We start from the raw sequence: 22,365 nt of genomic DNA on the forward strand, positions 1-22,365 counted from the left end.
ACATCTATTAGACAAAAATAATAAAACCTAATAAGGCTGACAAATATTGTTTTTATATTCTTTTCATGAATATTTCTAGTTGATGAAAATATTGTTACTGATACTTAAGAATATATGAAATAAGTAAAGGACAGCAAGATTTTCTTACGTAATTTCCTAATCTTGATTTCAACATATTTTGTTAAATAATAATTACCGGTTTTGTAAGTGCTTGATTTCGATCTCCAGGTTTCCATTTGTTTCTTTCTGTTCATCCAGAGACCTCTGGAGCTTACGGATCTGATTCAGGGAATCATCAAGCTGAAAACAAAGTGGAAAATGCTTCCATCAACTTCAAGAGAACCACTGAAGAGCACAGTGACTACAGTTAATAGTAAGGGAATGTGTACTCTCAAACTGCTGAAAGTAGCTTTTAAGTGTTTTATCATGAAAAAATTGATTTGTGAGGTAATGCAAAGGCTAAGTATTTTAGTTCATCTATACACAAAGGACATGTATGGTAACGGCATGATAAACACATTGAATATGTTCATTTTTTCTGTTTAAAAATATGTATTTGAGAGATAGAGACAGATTCAGGCAGAGATACAAATGGATAGATTGTAGGAGGGAGAGAAGGGGCTGGGGGAGAGAAAGAGAGGGAGAGAGAGATCTCCTTTCTGCTGTTTCAGTCTTCAAATGCCCGCAATAGCTGGGGCAGGACCACACCAAAGCAAGGGCACACTAATTTTCCTTGGGTCTTCATTTCCTTGAGTCGTCATCTGCTGCTTTCCAGCATGTGTGTGCACTAGCAAGAAGCTGGTATCAGACGTGGAACCAGGACTTGGAACAGGCACCCTGACAGGAGATAAGGACATCCCAAATGGTGTCCTAATCACTATGCCAAATACCTCCTCAATTTCAGGGATTGAAACTGGACTTTCACAGCTCAAGAAACTCAACAACAACAACACAAACTATACAGTTAAGAAATGGGCACAGGATCTGAACAGGCACTTTTCAAAAGAGGAAATCCAAATGGCTAAAGTCTGCTCCTTTCTGAGGGTAGCAGTAATGGCTGGGACCTTTTGTGTTCCTGTCCCTTTTGCAGTCCAGCTTCCAGATTCCACCCCATGGGTTTTCAGATCCCTTCAATCATATCCAGCTTCATAAAACGAGACTCAAAACAGTTGAGGGTTATTGATATGATTTTTAACTTAAAAATCCCTTTTAGGGATATACTTTTTAAAAAATTACATCATGGCAGCCAGTCTGGAAATGCATGTAGATTAATTTTGTCATGAGAAAAAATAATGCAAACAATTAATAAATTTTGACACATTTTTAATCATAATGATCAAATACATTCCTACTACAAAGCAATTAAATCATTAGATATAACTACAGGTAGAAAGCACCCCAATTAAAGTAATCGGCAGATTCAGAAAATTCTGTAAAATTTGTAGAGGGCACTTAATGAGAAATCCCTGGAACTCTAGGCTTCATCTTCGTAATGATAAAACTGACATTTTATTGTCATCAAGTTGATCAAACACTTAGACACAGAGTCAAACTTAACTGCAAGAAAGTCATAATACTTAAAAGAAATCTGAATCTCATCTGAATCTATACAGATACTATTTTTGTAATGTTCCACAAAGATTAGAACATGAAAATACAGGAAATAAATGAAAAAGTTTAGATAATTTAACCAAATGTACAAATGAAATTCATAAGAATATATTTTTATAGATTATTAGCATATCTATAATAACATGATATATTAATAAGAATATATATAAGAATAGCATCCCCTATCAAAATATCAACAAATCCAAAATAACTACATGATAATGAAAGGAATCAGTCGAAGCTAGAATAGTTAAAAGGCAGAGAGAACAAAGGGTCCCTCCTGTAATGCGGAACATTTTCTTAACCCAGCTGAGAAACCAGCCTGATCTAGAAGGTAAGTGTAGTGAGAGAGAGGCTGGTGTTGTGGAAGAGCATGTAAAGCTGCCGCCTGCAGTGCTGGCAGCCAATATGGGTGATGGTTTGATTTCTGGCCACCCCTCTTCTGAGCCATCTCCCTGACAATGTGCGTGGGAAAGCAGCAGAAGATGACCAAGTCCTTGGGTCCCTGAACTCACATGGGAGACCTGGAAGAAGCTCCTGGCTCCTGGCTTCAGCCTCGCCTAACCCAGGCCATTGCTCTCATTTGTGAACTGAACCAGTGGATGAAAAGACCTCTCTCTGTCTCGTCCTTTCTCTCTAACTCCTTCAGAAATAAATAAATAAATAAATAAATAAATCTTCAAAACAACAACAAAAAAAGAATTTCCTGTCAGGAGAAAGGCTCTGCTGCCAAGGTCACCCAGAAGGGCAGGTGACTAGAGCTGTCTGTGACCAGTCTGGGATTAAGGGGAAAGACAAACAGCTCCCTCCCCCAACTCCCATACAGGCTCCAAGACAGAACTTGTTCTCTGCCTTGTAACAGTCATAAGCAAATTGGAGGAATGGGAGATAGGGTAGGAGGAGCTCACTACACAAGAAATGCTTTTCTTTTTTTTTCTTTTTTTTTTTTTTTTTTTTTTTTTTTTTTACAGGCAGAGTGGACAGTGAGAGAGAGAGACAGAGAGAAAGGTCTTCCTTTGCCGTTGGTTCACCCTCCAATGGCCGCCGCGGCTGATCCGATGGCAGGAGCCAGGAGCCAGGTGCTTGTTCTGGTCTCCCATGGGGTGCAGGGCCCAAGTACTTGGGCCATCCTCCACTGCAGTCCCTGGCCAAAGCAGAGAGCTGGCCTGGAAGAGGGGCAACCAGGACAGAATCCGGCGCCCCGTCCAGGACTAGAACCCGGTGTGCCGGCTTTGCAGGTGGAGGATTAGCCTAGTGAGCCGTGGCGCCGGCCACAAGAAATGCTTTTCATAAAGGATCTTTTACAAATTTTCCTACAGGCATAAAAACCCCAGATCATGGTTTTTTTCTTCCTTCCTCCCAACTGCTTTCCCTCTGTTCTTTACATCTCTCTCTGCTCTCTTCAATAAAATCTTGCTAAAAGTTGCCTTCTCAGTTTGTTCATCTGCTTCATACTTTGTTGCACACAGAACCAGTTAAGTTCCTGGGGTTCAAAACATCTTGGTGCAGTGGCCAGAAATCAAACTCCTTTACCAATGGGTGTAACAGTAGTATCTACTAAATAGTGGCTAAATAATAAATATTTACTAAATATCTGGATAAAATAATCAAATTATGTAGAAAAAAATAAACAAATGATGTCCATTTCAATGTGTAAGCTAGTAATCAAAACATACATACACATACCAAAGAGTTTTTCTGTGTCATATAATATGCAAGGCAAAAAATAACTTTGAATACATTGTAATTTATCATAAAATGTTAATTTTATTGCTCAATATTTATTTTTGGTGTTTAACAGATTCAATATAGTTCATAGATACAATTTTAATATAATGATTTTCCCTTCCTCTCGCCCTCCCTCTTTCTTTCAAAGAGCAAATTCTAAAACTTCATATAGAGTAGGATCCCAATGTTGTAAAATATATACACGTGGTTTTCCTAATGAATGTGTTTTTCTATCCCCAGTTGGATTCAGTAGATCTAATGACTAGAATATGGGATTAGCATTACAGAGCTGATTCTTGGCTGCAATGCAATAAGTACAAGAACCAATTTGCTATATTGTCTGAATGGCTCTGGTTCTATCTAACATGGCACCAGTGACAAAGATCCTTGCTCATAATATAAAAACTGATGATAGAAAATGATTAGCTTTTATTTTTTTAAATGTGGCATAGCCAAATTTTGATTCACTCAATATACAAGAGTTAAGGATACACATTTACGGAATAGCTCAGGAAATAACTGCAACTATTCTCCATTGGAACAAATTTCTTATAACATCTTTAAGACATGTTTATTAGGAACACAAAGATCACATTGTAGCAAAATATGTGTATGTAAATGCATGTATGTACATACAGATCTATGTATCATTTTGGCAAGATTTATTCATTTATTTGAAAGAATTACAGAGAAAAGAAGAGACACACAGAGGGACAAAGAGATCTTCCATCTGCTGCTTTACTATCCAAATGGCTACAATGGTCAGGCCTAAGCCAGGAACCAGGAACTACATTTTGTTCTCCCAAATGGGTGGAAGGGGCCCAAACACTTGGGCTGTATTCCCCAAAATTTTCAGGTACATTAGCAGGGAGCTGGACCAGAAATGGAGCAGCCGGGACTCAAACTGATGTTCATATGGGATGCCAGCATCATAGGCAACAGTTTAACCTGCTGTGCCACAACACTGACCCTACCCAATTTTCTTCTCTTCTTTCCTTTCCTTTCTTTCCCCTTCCTCCCTCCCTCCCTTCCTTCCTTCTCTCCTTGCTCCCTCCCTCCCTCCCTTCCTCCCTCCTTCCCTTCCTCCCTCCTCTATCTATCTATCTATCTATCTATCCATCCATCCTCAGTGTGTAAATAAGAATATATGCAAAAATACACATACATAGGGATGGATGTAAAATAGCTAAGTAGATAGACAAGGTTGAAAGAAAATATGGTAAAAAGCTAAACTATTGAGGATTATAGGCATTAAAAAAAGACTTATTTATTTATTTGAAAGGCAGAGTTATGTACAGAGGGGAAGACATAGTGCTCTTCCATCCTTCGATTGATTCCTCAAATGGTCATAAGAGCTGGGGCTGGGCCAGACAAGCCAGGAACCTGGAACTCCATCTGGGTCTGCCATATGGGTGACAAGGGTACAAAGACTAGTGCCATCTTCTTCAGCTTTCCCAGGGACATTAGCAGGGAGCTAGATGGGAAGTAGAGTAGCTGGGACTTGAACTGCGCGCATATGGGACACTGGTGTTGCAGGCAGTGGCTTAATCTGCTGGGCCACAACACCAGTCCCCCATAAGCATGTTTAAACATGTTTACTTTTACATTTGATTTTTATAAATCACTGTAAGTAAAGGGCCTTCTTTTATAAGGAATCAGGAAAAAAGTTCCAACTTAAACTTTGAGAAAAATAGAAATAAAATTTGAAGAAAACTTTATAAGGTTTTTTGGAGTCAATCATATACAAGTTCCTAAAATATTCATTATTTTATTTCTCATGTTTTTAAATGTTAGATAAACAATATCAAAAACACAAAAAGCTCATTCCAAACAAATATACATCATTAGGACTGTGAAAAAGTCAAAGTGACCTAAATGATTGCTGACATTATATTCTCTGATAGAACACTCTATAGAATATATTTATTTAAATTTCAAAATATCACTTTTATGTTATTTAACTTAGGGAAAAGTTCTTCCTAATATTGTGATAATTTATAGCATTTCTTCTGTAAAATTCTATATAAAAATTTTAAAAGTACTGATAAAGGTTGCTGTGATATTTAATTTTTTAAGACTTATTTATTTATTTGAACAGCAGAGTTATGGGGGTAGAGAGAGAGAGAGAGAGAGATCTTCCATCCACTGGTTCGTTCCCCAAATGGCCACAACAGCTGGAGCTGAGCTGATCAGAAGGGTAGGAGCCAGGAGCTTCTTCTGGGTCTGTGGGTGCAGGGGCCAGGCACTTGGGTCATCTTCCGCTGCTTTTCCCAGACACACCATCAGGGAGCTGGACTGGAAGTGGAGCAGCCAAGACATGAACCAATGCCCATATGGAATGTCGGTACTGTAGGCAGCAATTTTACCTGCTAAGCCATAGCACTGGCCTCATCAGCAGGGATATTTTATTCATTTTTGTTGCTTAAATGGTTTTGTATTTTTCAAATTTGTCAAGATTCTATTAAATTTACAATTAAAAACAAATAAATATTTAAATTAATTTTAAGAATCATCTAGGAAATTGCCCGAAGTGTGGTTTGGACCTTCACAAACTCCCATCTTGGCAAACCCTAATGACTTGGTTAAAATGCTGACTGGGACCCCACTGCTCCCCCTGAGAAATCCCTCTGCAGGCCTCAGCTGAATCCCAGAACCCAGATCAGCACCTAAATTGCACTCTCTCTCATATCCCTTTCTGCCAGGGGAACCTGCTACTTCCTCAAGCTTCTCTGAATCTACAGGATTCTCAGTACCCGGCAGAGTGAATTCTCAGTACACGGCAGAGTGAATTCTCAGTACACGGCAGAGTGAATTTGTTGTGGGAGTGGAAATGGTTTCCTTCTCCCACCTTTCCCCTAAGTCTCTGCTCACATTTCTCTACTCTCTGGAATGGGCTCTGACTTTACTCCCAATATTCTTTAAATTAGTCCTCTTAAACTTTGACTTTTTTTTTTTTTAAGGCAGCGTTACAGAGAGAGAAGGAAAGACACACAGAGAGATCTTTCATCAGTTGGTTCACTTCTCAAATGGCTGCAACGGCCAGAGCTGTTCCAGGCTGAAGCCAGGAGCCCTGAGCTTCTTCTGGGTCACCCACGTGGGTGCAGGGGCCCAAGCAATTGGGCTATGTTCTGCTGCTTTCCCAGGAGCATTATCAGGGAGCTGGGTGGGAAGTGGAATAGCTGGTTCTATAACCACTGTTCGGTGGGATGCTGAAGTCACAGGCAGCAGCTTAATGCACCTTAGGATCTTGTTAAATTGCAAATTTGTAAAGTGAGGCTAAGGCTTTTGCCTTTCCAAAGTTCCCTGTGATGCTGATGCTCCCCTGAATATGCTGGGGCAGAATTCAGTGAAAGTGCCCTGGCAGTGTAACTGCAGCTCTCGCCAGATTATTCATTATACCTGTCCTTTACCTCACCCATAACCCTTGCAAAACTTACCTATTAGCATCAGTTTCTGTCTCTTTCTCCTAGAGTGGGAGTCTTTCGATAGTGTTCTCTCTCTCTCTCCGTGTGTGTGTGTGTGTGTGTGTGTGTATTTCCACTAAATCTGCTTGATTTATGCACTGGACCCATCCCCTCTCACCTGCTCAGTCTACAACAGAACACTCACAGCTTCATTCCCCTCCTGTGTCGTCTGGTTCCTTTCTCTACCCTTGACCATTCCTGTTCAAGGGCTTTGTACTGCCTCCTCCTCCTGCCTGGAACCTCCTTTCAACAATGAATGATTCACTTTCATTAACATCTTCTCTATGTTTGCTTAACATTCCAGCATCCTTAATACTGTGAGCTGTCATGTATCTTAATGGCTTCTATCTTGCAATTGCACTGGAAAGCAAAATTTATGCAATAGAGGTATTCACTTCATTCACGCCTGTATCCCAAGTGCCTGGAATAGTATTTGCTTGTTTAAAAAAAAAAAAGAATGAATAGATGTTGGATAGGCTAAAGCAACAGATGCCCTTCCAATGTTGTCAAAAATTTTGCCAAGCAAGTAGGCCATAATTTGAAGAATTCTATATAAATAGTATCTAAAGCTTTATATATGCCAGATGAACTCAATTCAATATTTACTGTGAGTACAGAATAATTGCTTTGTTCCTTTTGCTACTCTGGTAAAGGCCCAGGCAGTCTGCCTGAAATCTGGGTAGATTCCTAAAAATCTATCACTCGGGGAAAACACCTTCAAACCATGTCTCAGAATCTGATCACACTGGCTATACTACAAGGGTCCAAGTATACTCTCAGTCTTCGTGATATAGGGAGAAGGACCTCAGATGAAATACATTTTCTTAGAAAATGTTAATTTCTTCATTTAAAAGAAAGGAAAATATGCGGGACCTGGAAAGACAATTACTGCATGATCTTCTTCATATGTGAAAGCTAAAATTTAACAAACATGAAAGAAAGGAAGAAGAAAGAAATATCTGTTTGTATCAGTATTGCTGCAAATATAGTTTTGTATAACTTTATTTTATACCATTATAAAATCAATAGTTATGAAAGTTATACTACTATAATTTTAATGATCTGTTATCACTTTAAAATTTACTGTATATAGGTGAAATGGTCATTTTTATATTCAACTATTGGTTATAGCTGTTGTGTATATTTCCACTAAACCATGGCATTTTTGCTTAAGCCTTTTTACTATAATGCAAATTTAAAAGATGTTATCTCAAAACCTAAAAAAAAGGACAAGGAGAAGGGAGGAGGGAGGAAAGAAATTTCATAATATTCTTAGAATTGTTTCTACAAATCACATTGACTCTGTTAAAAACTAACTAAAAATATAAAAATTAAAAAAAATAAATGGCTAGAAAAGTTTTAGTACATAAATCCCACTTGAAATGCCATGTAAATCTTTAACTAAATCTCCTCTGGGAATCATTGATAATCAGTTTCAATAATTCTTTCCATTGCAGATAGGGCAGGCCTAATTCCTGTCATGGAACTTGAAGAGACAAGTTCAGCTTCAGGAATTCTGGCATATACTTCTGTCCAGTCTGCTTCAGGTCATCCACAGTGGGGTGTTTTGATAATCTCTCCAACTTAGAATTGGATTACATTAGTGAAGAATAATGGCCCAAATATAGGTAAAGTCCCTATTTGCAAACCCCCTAAACCCAGCTCATGTAATGTAGAACCCTTGCAATGAATCAGTGGGCATGATATTTTGCTGGTTTTAAACAATTATTGCAGAGTAAATTTTGCACACTTTTTATTGGAACTGAAATATTCTGATCTATTTTATTAAGGACAATGTTCAATGTGTTCATCAGAAAAACAATCAGTGAAATGAATCAAGACACTTTACTGAAAATTCTGAGTGCTCTAAGGTGAGAAGTCATTACCTTTCAAGAGATTTGTAAGGACATGTGTTGCATGATTCTACCTATTATTTAGAATGTTTCAAAATCAATTTTTGGTTTTCAATATAGTACTACTGCCTACATATAAATTACTGGATAACTTAAACTTAGTAAGCCCAAGAAATTACTACAGATATATTCAAAATTAAAATTAGATCATCTAATATAAAATGTCCTGTGGTCTTATAGCCCAGCTACTGATACCATGCATTACCTGTGCTAGTCTGATGAACAGTAGTATTTGCATGAGAAATTCAGGAGCCTACTAGGAGAGATGGTTTAGAATGCTGGACTTTTACCCAGCTAACACGGGAGCTACCACCCAACTGACACTGATCTCCTTGTCAAGAGATCTCCACCTGGCTGATGCCCCAGATTTCTCCAGAGCTGGTTGGACTTCATCAACACAAAGCCTAAACATATGCATAATTATCAATTGAACAGAGGCATGGTTTTATTTCTGACCTCACTCTGCAATTATTCCTGTCCCTTTACAAACCCTTCTTGCCGGCTTGTTGGGAAGAAAGCACATTTTGGATCAAGAGATCTCTCCCCAAGTGCCAACTTCTTTTCCCTCCCTCCCTCCCTCCCTCTCTCTCTCTCTCTCTCTCTTTCTTTCTTTCTTTCTTTCTTTCTTTTCTTTCTTTCTTGACATGCAGAGTTAGACAGTGAGAGAAACAGAGAGAAAAGTCTTCCTTCCATTGGTTCACCCAAAATGGCCACTACAGCCGGCACTCGACGCCGATCCGAAGCCAGGAGCCAGGTGCTTCCTCCTGGTCTCCCATGCGGGTGCAAGGCCCAAGCACTTGGGCCATCCTCCACTGCCTTCCCGGGCCATAGCAGAGAGCTGGACTGGAAGAGGAGCAACCGGGACTAGAACCCGGGGTACTGGCGCTGCAGGCGGAGGATTAGCCACTTGAGCTGCGGCGCCAGCCCAAGTGCCAACTTCTTGAGATAAACTCATTCTTCTTGCCAACACTCCTCTCTGATGAACTGGTGAGCCATGCTGCAGTGAGCAGCAAGGGCCTGATTATTTGTCCAGTAACAGTGCTGGGTGTGATCTTTGTGGGGATTAACAGCTTCCTTGCTGATCTTCATAGATTTACCACTGAATTTTATAGGAATTTCAAGCTTTCAAGGAACTGTTAAATTTTATAAACTATTTTCCATTTAAATTAGGTAGCATCATTGTATAACAGATGGTTGTTAAAATGTTAAAGAAATATTAGGGGCTAGCGCTGTGGAACAGTGGGTAAAAGCCTTGGCCTGCAGCAGCGGCATTCCATATAGACGCTGGTTCAATTTCTGGCTGCTCCACTTCCGTTCCAGCTCTCTGCTGTGGCCTGAGAAAGCAGGAGAGGATGGCCCAAGTCCTTGGGTCCCTGCACCCACGTGGGAGACCTGGAAGAAGCTCCTTGCTCCTGGCTTCGGATCAGCTCAGCTCTGGCCTTTGTGGTCATTTGGGGAGTGAACCAATGGATGGAAGACCTCTCTCTCTCTCTCTCTCTGGCTCGGCCTCTCTCTGTAACTCTGTCTTTCAAATAAATAAAATAAATCTTTTTAAAAAGATTTTATTTATTTATTTGAGAGATAGAGTTATAGACAGTGAGATAGAGAGACAGAGAGAAAGGTCTTTCTTCAAATGGTTGCAATGGCTGGAGCCATGCCGATCTGAAGCCAGGAGCCAGGAGATTCTTCCTGGTCTCCCATGCAGGTGCAGGGGCTCAAGCACTTAGGCCGTCTTCTACTGCTTTCCCAAGCCACAGCAGAGAGCTGGATTGGAAGAGGAGCAGCTGGGACTCAAACCGGCACTCATATGGGATATCAGCGCTGAAGGAGGAGGATTAACCCACTGTGCCACAGTGCTGTCCCCCTAAAATAAATCTTTAAAAATGTTAAAGAAATATTAAACAAGCTAACACTGGATAAATGCATCATTGAAATAACTTATTTGGTTTTGATGTCTATAAACCATAACTGTGGGGAGCAGCTCGGACTAGACTAAGTTACTGGAATTAAGACTTATTCTATGCATCTGCTCTCCTACAATATGGCGCTGGGAGAGGAGAAAACAGCTTCTACCCAGCTGCCTCCAGTTCAACCAATAAACTGTAGGACTTGCTCCTGATTGGAGAGCAGCGTACTCGGCGTGTGGGCAGCCGAGTTAGGATTGGCGGAGGAGGACTATAAAGGAGGAGAGAGACGGCATGCACGAGGAACATCTATGGGGAACATCTAAGGGAACCCGTGCAGCCCCCGAGAAAGCCGGCCGGCGGTGTGCCGCTCCCCTGCGGAAGTGGGGAATGTGGCCAGGGGGAACTGCCCTTCCACGGAGGTGGAAGGGATAGTAGCCAACCCGGGAAGAACCAGCAGCAAACCCGGGGAGGGCCGAGCAGACGAAAGAACAGCGCAGGGTCCTGTGTTGCTCCCCCACGAAGACGGGGAGTGACAATAACTTTGATGATAAGTAGTAATAACAATGCTCTTGTACAAATAGGATTAATAAAAGCAAAAATAGGGAGATGGTTGAATCAATAAATCTTTGAATTAAGTTCATTAGGACAAAAGATACAAGATGTGGTTATAAGTGAATTAGTATTCTTTAGTAATTCTATATGGAATGGCACAGTTCAGATTTGAGAGATTCCTATCTTAAAGAAAATGTATTTTGAGAAACCCATCGATGTTTCCCCCCAATTGAACCTGTATAGTGATAAGAAAGATGAGAAGCAGTATTGCCAGTGTTTTGAACCAATTATTTTCCGAGTCTTGATTATCATCTTGAGTTACAAAGAGGTAGAATGACCTTCCACGTGGATGTGCTGCTGTGCCACTGCTTCTATTTAAAGCACATATAGGTAAATCTGCAAAGTAGCCCAACAATCTTCACCCTCAAAAATGTAAGTATGAAAATAATCTGAGAATTAGAAATTGGAAACTCATGGTTTCAGATTATTGAATTGTTTGAAATGCTTTATTAATAAAGACAATGTTTACTTGACTTAAGGATAGACATACAGATCAATGGGTTGAAGTTGTGACAAGAGATCAGAAAGAAATTCTGTTTCCCTTTTTTTTTTTTTTTTTTTGACAGGCAGAGTTAGACAGTGAAAGAGAGAGACAGAGAGAAAGGTCTTCCTTCCATTGGTTCACCCCCGAAATGGCCGCTATGGCTGGCGCTGCGCGGATCCGAAGCCAGGAGCCAGGTATTTCCTCCTGGTCTCCCATGCAGGTATAGGGCCCAAGCACTTGGGCTATACTCCACTGCCCTCCCGGGCCACAGCAGAGAGCTGGACTGGAAGAGGAGCAACCAGGACAGAATCTGGCACCCCAACCGGGACTAGAACCTAGCGAGCCAGCGCTGCAGGTGGAGGATTAGCCTAGTGAGCCATGGCACTGGCCAAAATTCTCAGCTTCATAGTCAGTTGATTTTTTTTACATGAGTGTGAAGACACTACAATGAGGGAACAGTATTTTGAACAAATAGTTTTTGGAACAAATGGATAGCTACAAGTAAAGAATAAAGTTGAACCCCCATTTCACACCATTCACTAAAGTTAGCCTAAAATAGAATATAGACCCAAAGAGAAGTGCTAAACTATAAAATTCTTAGAAGAAGAAATAGGAGTAAATACTTATAGCATTAGATTGGACATACAACAGCAAGAATAAGAGCAGCAAAATAAATTCTACTGAATTAAGAAAATTAAAATGGATTTTTTTTTAGTTTGAAGCTTTTAAGAATACTTCAAGAAAGTAGAACAATTCACAGAATGAAAAGTTGGAGACAAAATATTTGCCATAAATGAAAACTCACTCATACCCAGATTAAATTCTCTTTCTCTCTCTCTCTCTCTCTCTCTCTCACACACACACACACACACACACACACACACACCATGTTATAACAAAAAGACAGTTGAAGAATGGATAAAGGCTCTGAATAGATATTTTTCCAAGAAAAATATACAAATCACTAATTGCCATTTTAAGTATGCTTAATATCATTAGTCATCAGAGAAATACAAAACAAAATCACAATAAAAAAAAAGCACCTCACAGCCAGATTTTGAAAAATGAACTCCAACAAGTATTGGTAGGGATGTGGGCAAAATACAATTCTACGGTATTGCTTGTGAAAATGTAAAATTATACGTCCACTTTAGAAATAGTTTAAAAGTTATACATAGAGTTATCATGTAAGCCATCTATTCCAAAGCAAATGCAAACATACATCTGCACAAAACTTATACATGAATGCTGACTGCAGCATATTAATAGCCAAACAACAGAAAAAATGCAAGTACTCATCAACTGATGAATGAACAGGCAAAATGTGATATAACAATACCATAGCAGAGCATTTGGCCATACAAAGAATGCAGCACTTGTGCACGCTGCCACACGGATGAACATGGAAAGCCTTATGCTACACGAAAGAAGTCAATCGCAAAAGGCCACAAAGTCCATGATGTCATTTGCCTGAAATGTCCATAACAGGTAATCCACAGACACAGAACGTTTGTTAGTAGTTACCAAAAGCTGTGATAAGGACGATGGGGAATAATTGCTAATGCATATGGGGTTTCTTTGGGGGTTGATGAAAATGACTAAGATCCAATTACACTGATTATTCAACAACGGTACATCAAAGTGAAAGTGAATATTTACAGTACATGAATTTTATAGTACATGAAGTAGATTGCCTTAAAGCTCTTCAAAGACATATTTTTTCAGTTGCTGTAATTTTTATATACTGTGAAATCAAAATTCATTCTAGTATATCTACAAAGAAATGAAGTTGATTGAATAAATGTAGTGTTTCCAAAGTTCTTCAGATTAGTATCTTAAATAATGGCATCACTTTAATTTGTAAAATTTGACTATTTTATATCGATACGATGACTTTCTGGAATCTTCTTTAAGAAATGATCTGAGGTGCAGGTACTTGACCTAACAGTGAAAGCACCCATTGGAATGTCCACATCCCATTTCAAAGTGCTTGCATTTGAGTCCTGGCTCTGTGCTGGATTCTATTCTGGGAAGCAGGGGTGATGGCTCAAGTGGTGGCCTCTGTCCCTTATGTGGAAGACTCAGATTGAGTTCCAGGATGGCAGGGCCAAGCCTTGGCTCCTGGGAATATTTTGGGAGAAAACCAGCAAATGAGAGATCTTCATCTGTCTTTCTCTTTCTGTTTCTCTGCCTCTAAAATAGATAAATACATGATTAATAACATTTGCCTCCTTAAAAACAAATGATTTGATAGAAGGGCATTAATGTCTAAAATGTATTGGTGTTGATTTAAAATATAGTAAGCTGGATAATTTTATGTGATCACTGATACTTCCATACAAAGCATTGTATTATACAATTTATGCCAGCTGAGTCATTTTTTTTTCTTTTCTTTCCTTCTCTTTCTTTTCTCTTTGCTTTTAAATAAAGTAAAGGATCACGAACAGTTGGAGACAAGCACTAGACATCCACATTGATGGTATTTTTAATTTATGCCAGAATATGAAACATTTGTTCAAGGTACCATAGCAACTGAAAAAGCAGAGCAGTTCTTCATGTGGCCAATTTTTAGCTGAAAGAAAATTACACCTTGCACTATCTCACCTGGGGTAGCAACGTTGCAATCGGTCCTGGTGTGTCGTCTTGATAAGTGACACTTACGTAATTTAACTGAAATTGAAAACAGCTACAGAGAATCTCTTTCCATAGAGTAGATTATTCTCATCAGGATGTATGACAAAATGCAAAGGATATTTAGAATTTGTACCCAGTGTCTCACAAGGCTTTTCAACTGGATCTTTATTAAAACTGACTTCAAGTTGCATTAACCTGAGCCATCCACTAGCTACTTTTGTAGCTAGAATAATATCTTCTCTGGCAACAAAAAATAAACGCATTATCAAATGTTATTAATATTAGTTTTCAGGACAATGGCATTTGTATTGGATGATCACGTGACACACATGTTCCTCAATTTCCCTTTGTGGATCTAAACTGTCCTGAACACGAATAAAGTGCCCAGGGAACTAAAAATTCTTCCTTGCCTATTTTATTTTTCTCAATTACTGCCAACAGATGTCTGCTTTCAGAAGGAAGCTTTTCAGGAGCGCTGGGCAATGAGCCTCTTTGCCTTTGGACATTAGAATGAAGTTGGCATCACAGAACTCAGTGAAAGAGGTAGAATTGACACTTCTGTCCTGCGTTTCCATCTGTTATCACACATTTTGAAGCACCACGCTTCATATCCAACTAACATTGGATCTAGTTATGAAAATATTGTTATCCTGGATTATTTTAACCAAAAGAAAAGAAAATGTAAAAATAAATCACTTGCAGATATTCAAACATTAAGTGTGATTAAACTTCTGAAATTCCATTAAAGGAGTTTAAACAATACGAACAGGAGCATTTAAATGAATCTATTTGCTTTTACTCACTATCACATGATTCTGTAATTCATCCTCACAGCCTTCACACACAAATATAGCCTCATTACTAAGCCAGCATTTGTCACCCAGGGGGCAATCAACACAGGTCATAACCTACTAGTGAGTCAGAAAAATTTGCTTCCACACAAGGTAGTGAAACATTAATCTTAGGAGAGGCAGTGTTGTGGCATTGTGGGTAAAGCCTCAGCCTGCAGTGCTGGCCTTCCATGTGGCTGCTTTCATGTCCTGGCTGCTCCACTTCCAATCCAGCTCCTGCTAATGGCCTTGGCAAAGCAGTGCAAGATGGCCTAAGTGTGTGCCACCAACAATGGGAGACCCTGAGCAACCACCTGGATCCTAGCTTTGGCCTGGTCCAGCACTAGCTGTTGCAGCCATTTGGGGAGTGAATCAATGGATGGAAGACATTTTACTCTGCCTCTCACTCTGTCTTTAACTCTGCCTCACAAATAAATAAAAAAGTTATAAAAAAAATTAAAAAGAAATATAAAATAGAAAAATATGAAATGTTTTATCAAAATGTTTTGAAAAAATAAGTAGATGGAGAAAGACAAAGTCTTGAAACAAGGTATTCTATAATAAGCAGACTCTAAGAAATAACACAGTAAGAAATACAAATTATGTGTGGAGGCAGCAAGCAACCGTCCTGCTATTGGATTATAAATGGAAGGCCTAAGGTTTAATTTCCCACAGAGGAAAGGAATGTCATTACCATGTAAGACTGATTTTTTTTTTTTTTAATCTGGAAGTGAGTTTGTAAGGCTCTAAAAAAGGAAAATCATAATCAGGACACTGTAACAGGAAGAATTACTTTTGTCTATAATACAAAATTCCTTCCAGATTATAATTTCCAACTGAGAAAACTGTGTGGGAAAATTATTTTTCCTAGAGCCTCTCCTTCACTAAGGAAGCTCCTTTGGTTCATGAACATATAAATGAATTTACATGAGTTTATTTCCTTGGATTGAAATAAGACAAAGCCCACTAAGTCAATTATTCTTTCATGGGATTAAATTCAAATAGAAATCTTTCAAAAACATAAACTCATCCATTTAAAGAGAAGATAAACATTGGCCTGTGCATAAATGAATGTGCCGATGGCCAGTCATTGACCATATTATGGAAGCTCATAGAAGAGATTTCCAAAATGCAATGTTTCAAAAATAGTTTCTGAAATAGAAATGATCACTTAATTATTTGTTAAATTACATGTAAGCTTTTGAGGTCTAAACATTCTGCATTTAGCTCCTACAATTTTGGTTATTTCTTAATTGAACTAATAGCTACATTTTCTAGACACCTAGTTGCCAAAAAAATTATGTAATTTATTGTAATGCTAATTATTATCTCAAATAATCAACACTATATCATTAGCTGAATTGCTGACTGTATGAAATAAAAACAGTTAACTGCAACATTAAGGTGAGTTTCTATAGTAGAGTAAAATATTTAAATATTTTATTTTACAGATTTTCTGGTATATATAAGTTTATGATTGATTTAGATTTTTTCCTATCATCACTGTTATTTTGAATAACAGCAAGGGAGAATAAAGGGAAATAGAACTGTGATTTACAAAGTATGTGCAGTATTGCAATGCAAAGAAAACATTTCTCCTACTAAATAATACGGAGAATAAAGCTGACACACTTTATTTCAATTTAACTGCAACACATTACTTCCAGCCATAGTATCACTGGTGTTTTAAAAGTCAAAGGAAATTCATTAATTTTAATGGGATAAAGACAGATAACAAATTTAATGTACATTCCTGAAAGCAGAATTTAAAAACTAATGAGAAAATAGTAGTATTCTTTCAATAGAGTAATGTTCAAAATATTTCTTTGCTTCCTTCTTCTTTGAACATAATCACTGTTCTGTTATTTGAGCCACTGCAACCAACTGTAAATAGTTTTTTGTTGCTCTAGCAATAGAAAGTCAATATGGTGAAAAGGAAAATAACATCAAAGTTATTCTTAGAGTAGTTTTGACCTCATGGATCTCCAGAAATTTTCCCTGGGGCCTGAGAAGTTGAGAATTTTTTGGTTAAAGAATATTTTCCTAATGGAGTATATCCAAGTTGGATGCACTCAAACATATAGACTTAATTTGCATTCAGCTAAAAGTTCCTAGAAGCATTATAAAATTATCCTCACAAATCTGGCCCTTAGCTATTGGAAACAGAATACATGTAAAAGGGGAAGTGCATGAACCAACTTTGAAATGAACTTTGAAGATGCAGGCTTCTACATTTAGAATGAGAAATGACGATGTGAAGGCTTCTATATTTAGAATGAGAAATGACGATGTGTTCTTTAAAAAGTATAAGGGCAGCTACCGAAGCAGGGAGGGGAGGAGTAGGACGCGTGCAGAACTGTTGGTTAATGTGGCACTGAATTATAGTTGGATAGGAGCCAGAAGTCCTGGGATTCTACTGCATAGTACAATGACTAAAGGTAATGCTAATGTGCTGTACATGTCTCCCCCAAAAAGAAGACAGGATTTGGGATGTTTTTACCTTAAAGCAATGTTAAATGTTTGAGGAGATACATATATTTAACCTGAGTGGATATTATACAGTTAATACATATATCAATTTTATGCATATATATAATTTTATGTGTCTGTTAGCATAGATTTTTAAAGAATAAAACATTAGAAGGATGTTACCTTGGTACATTGCCATTTCATTCACCTAAAATTACATGTACATATTTTTTGGAGAGTACCTCTATAAATAGCTTGCACTTTCTGGCACATTTTAGCCTCCTGATAAAGAAATCTTGAATTGATAAATAAATGAAAGCAAGTATATGTGCCTACAAACTTAAACATAAAATAATGAAGTGGTAAATGGACTGGAAAATTCCAGAAGCCATTTGGGAGTTGAAAGCGTAATTCTACTTGTCAACACATCCATTTTGCCTTCTATACCCAGGTCATCAAATGGACACATTCCACATTCCATGCAGAGAAATCATAAAAGTTTCTACAACTGTATAGTGAGATAAAGATTACACACATGCTCAGGATTCCAATTCACCCCAAATTTGGGGAAATATAAACTCATGTAACTATTAAAATCCCAAGGTATTGTAAACTAAAATGACCATGGATATTTTATATAACAGAAAAGGAAATGCCAGTTTTGTTTTTTTAACTGAACATTATCAAAGAAATGTTACATTAGCTAAGAAACACAATCCACAATGTTCTAGGATATTTGTTCATCATTCTCTGTTACCAAGAGAAGTCTGTAAAACATTACCATCGTAGTTATTCTACTCACATAAGTGAACTCTACTTGTAATAAGACCAAATTAGGGAATGCAATTGTATTTCTTCTTTTAAAGACTTTTGTTATTTAAATAGGGATTTTTCTAAAGAAAACCACATTCTTCAAAGAGACAATATGCTCTAACGCATTTAATTTTGTTTACCTAGTACTTAAAAGGAGATACAGTTTGGTAGTATAAATACTGGAGTTAAGTGCTATCATACCAGCATGTTTAATTGTCTACACATTTGATAAACATTCACCATGTATGAATTTTACAGACTTCTAATAGAATTTATTTTCTAGAGCAGTTTTAGGTTTATAGAACAATTAAAGAGAAAGCACAGAGAGCTCCCACACACTCCCTCCCCCAACCTGGCTCCACCCCACCCCTCCCCTAGTTTGCCCATTCTTAATATCTTGCATTACTGTGGCACAGACTAATGATAATGGCAAAATGAACATGAATAACAGTCTTAAGTGAGGTGTTAAGTCATCATATTTGTGATACATTAGAAATATAAGCATTAAGGACATGATAATTGATTAAAAAAAAAGAGAGAGAGCAGATAAAAAAAAAAATAACTGTTTTGCCTGAGTGATGGACTATTAGAAGCACAAGGCTGGGGCCGGCGCTTTCTGCAGTGGGTTAAAGCCCTGCCTGAAGCACCGGTATTCCATACGGGTGCCGGTTCTAGTCCCGGCGGCTCCTCTTCCGATCCAGCTCTCTGCTACGGCCTGGGAAAGCAGTGGAGGATGGCCCAAGTCCTTGGGCCCTGCACCCACATGGGAGACCCAGAAGAGGCTCCTGGCTCCTGCCTTCAAATCGGTGCAGCTCCAGTCGTTGCAGCCATCTGGGGAGTGAACCATTGGATGGAAGACGTCTCTACCTCTCTCTACCTTTCTCTGTAACTCTTTCAAATAAATAAAATAAATCTTTAAAAAAAAAAAAGAGCAAGGCTGTGGGGAGCAACTTGGACTAGACTAAGTTACTGGAATTAAGACTTATTCTATGCATCTGCTCTCCCACAATATGGCGCTGGAAGAGGAGTAAAAACAACTTCTACACAGCTGCCTCCAGTTCGACCAGTAACCTGCAGGAGCTGATCCTGCTCCTGATTGGAGGAGAGCAGCGTACTCGGCGTGTGGGTAGCAGAGTTGGGATTGGTGGAAGAGGACTATAAAGGAGGAGGGAGACAACATGCACCAGGAACATCTAAGGGGAACACCTGAGGAACATCTGAGCAGCCCCCGAGAGAGCCGGCCAGCGGTGTGCCGCTCCCCTGCGGAAGTGGGGAAAGTGGCAGGGGGCACCGCCCTTCCATGGAGGTGGAAGGGTCAGTAGCCAACCCTGGAAGAACCAGCAGCAAACCCGGGGAGGGCTGAGCAGACGAAAGAACAACGCAGGGTCTAGTGTCGTTCCTCCGCGAAGAGGGGGAGCGACACAAGGCTAAAGAAACGTAGGAGTTACTCTTAGATGGCATCTAAAGCCATTGCTTAGAGAGTACCTGTGTGGTGAATATGCATGGGCATAGAGTAGAGGAGGGTAAATTTAGGGACAACCTGCACAAGCAGGAAGAGCTCAACAGATCCAGCAAAACAAGACTGACATCAACAAATATGGCAGATGGGGCCAGTGGGTAAAGCCTCTGCCTGTGATGCCGAAATCCCTTACAGGCACCAGTTCATTTTACTGCTGCTTCACTTCCAATCCAGCTCCCACCTAATGGCTTGGGAAAAGCAGTGGAAGACAGCCCAAGTACTTGGCTCCTGGCTTCAGCCTGGCCAGCACTGGCCAATGCAGTCATCTGGGAAGTGAACCAGTACATGGAAGCTCTCTTTCTCTCTCCCCTACCCCTCTCCTATCTCTGACTTTCAAATAAATACGTCTTAAAAAAACTAAGTATGGCAGAAAGTGGCACCCAGGAAACAATGATTTTCTAGAAGCCCTGTGAGTTCTTTTAAGAACAGAACTGATTGCTTATCCATTTATTATAATAAATGAGAAAGAAGAAGACCAAGAAGGGACTACTGGGTGTAGAAATATGAGATGCATTTTGATCTTGACAGTTTTCTTTTTGATCATCTGAATTTTATTGATATGCAAGAAAAATAAGGAAGTGAAGGGAAAAATAAATTTCTTTTAGTGAATTTGATGTAAAGTGAGGTGCTAAAGTATTATAGAAGTAATAGTGGAATATGTTCTTAAAGTTGATTTGTCTTAAAGATTCTGTGTATGTATGCATAATTTTCAAATATATGCATGTATACATGTGTATGTGTGTGTTTATGGTTATCTGATGGAAAAACTGGATAAGAGTGTCTCCATGTGAATGGGCTGAATACAGACAGGAACACAAGGATTTAGTACACAATATCAACAATTTAGGAAGGCTATGATGGTTCCAATTGATTTAAGCAGCTTTATAGATGTGATGATGGAAGTTTGCAATGAATGTTCTGTATTCTGATTTCCAGTTTCATTTTATTTCTCAGTAAAATCAGAGGAAAGATTATCAGCTTGGCGTTTGGAGGAACAAGGAGGATTATAGATTTTAGGGGAGAAAATGAAATAGCCATTTTGAAGTTAATGTTGGAGCACTAAGAAGCCACTTGAGATGAATGGTCATGAATTTAAGCAAGGCCTGTCACCATGGTGTCACATGCAGCTGCAGCCAAAGCCAGGGCTTGCATTTAATCAAAACTTGAAATACAAGTGAGTATTTGCAGAAGGCATGGTAGCAGGATACTGAGTTTCATGCAATGAAGTGATTATAATGTTGAAGCATTACATTTGTAATGAGTAAAGTGTGAAATCAGAAAAAAGAGGTGGATAAATGAACTGAATTGACAAATACATGCCTTAAGGGTTGAGATGTACTTTTAGTCAATTACTATAGGGAGTAAGCTGGCAAGGTAAGAAAGTATATTCAGAGAGTGGATGGTTAATTTGAGATGTTGGAGAAAATACAGAAAGGAGCAATGACCATGTCTACTGTATGACCTTGGGACTGGATTGCTAAGGTCAAATGAAGAATCAGATCACTGGAGAAGAAAAATCTGAGTGTGCTACACTGAAGGCTGTATTTCTGAACACTAAATTACCAAGTTCTCAGGGGTGGTGTCAGGAAGAGTGGGTATAAACTCGGCACTGAAATGTCATGGAGCAATGAAGCTTGACCAGAGCTGTTATAATGACAGCAAAGATGGGTAGGGAATGTAATTATTTACATATTTGCATGTGGGAGTGGAAGGAGCAAGGGAGAGAGAGAAATGGAGCTCTTGAGGTGGCAATCAGTAGACAAATGGCAAGGAGTACCCCTGCCTCATCTCCTAGGCACAAGGGGCATTGAAAAGGAGGTGGCTGTCATGTGAGAGGTGGTAAGGAGCTATGTCACCATCCTACTGAGAATGTTCCATGGTTTCCCATTCCAAATAAGGACTAAATCCCTTACTATGGCTTTCAAGGATTTGTACTTCTGCCTTTGGATCCTTTTTCCAAATTTTCTCCTTGTCATACTTCAAGTATGCTGAGTCTCACTCTCTCTTGTTCGCAGTGCAACTCTTCCTCCTACTGACACCCTTCACTCCCCTTCTGCCCTGGCGCATAGATCCTTGAACTCTCATGTTCTTCCTCAGTTTCTTATGTTTCCTCCTCGAAGCTCTCTGACTAAATTGAGCTAGCTGCCCATAAGTTCCCCAACATGGCACCAAACCAACTTCAGGATGATGGCTTTTCACTGTCTGTTTATATAAATGGATTGTATGTTTTATGAATCCAGAGAGCACTTCTTCATTCAACATATAGGACAATTTGAATATTGCTTAAGTGGTAGTCAATGTTCTTAGCATTAATGTCTCATCATTGTATTATCATGGCCTAATGAAGGACCTGAAACACTATAAGGGCTCTTACACTGTAT

General features: G+C 39.0%; 1 protein-coding gene across 5 annotated transcripts in view; it reads right to left on the minus strand.

Moving 5' to 3' along the window:
• The window catches only part of CCDC102B (coiled-coil domain containing 102B), a 367,196-nt gene that overhangs the window by 59,170 nt on the left and 285,661 nt on the right, over positions 1-22,365 (minus strand). For all 5 annotated transcript variants that reach the window (XM_089304988.1, XM_070050063.2, XM_070050067.2 and 2 more), the window contains one exon: positions 197-300. In XM_089304988.1, coding sequence (XP_089161114.1) covers positions 197-300 — 104 coding nt within the window. The remainder of the gene's footprint in view (positions 1-196; positions 301-22,365) is intronic.

Source organism: Oryctolagus cuniculus, chromosome 10 (assembly GCF_051225735.1).
Source record: "Oryctolagus cuniculus isolate XC-2025 breed Fujian yellow rabbit chromosome 10, ASM5122573v1, whole genome shotgun sequence".
NCBI lineage: Eukaryota > Metazoa > Chordata > Mammalia > Lagomorpha > Leporidae > Oryctolagus > Oryctolagus cuniculus.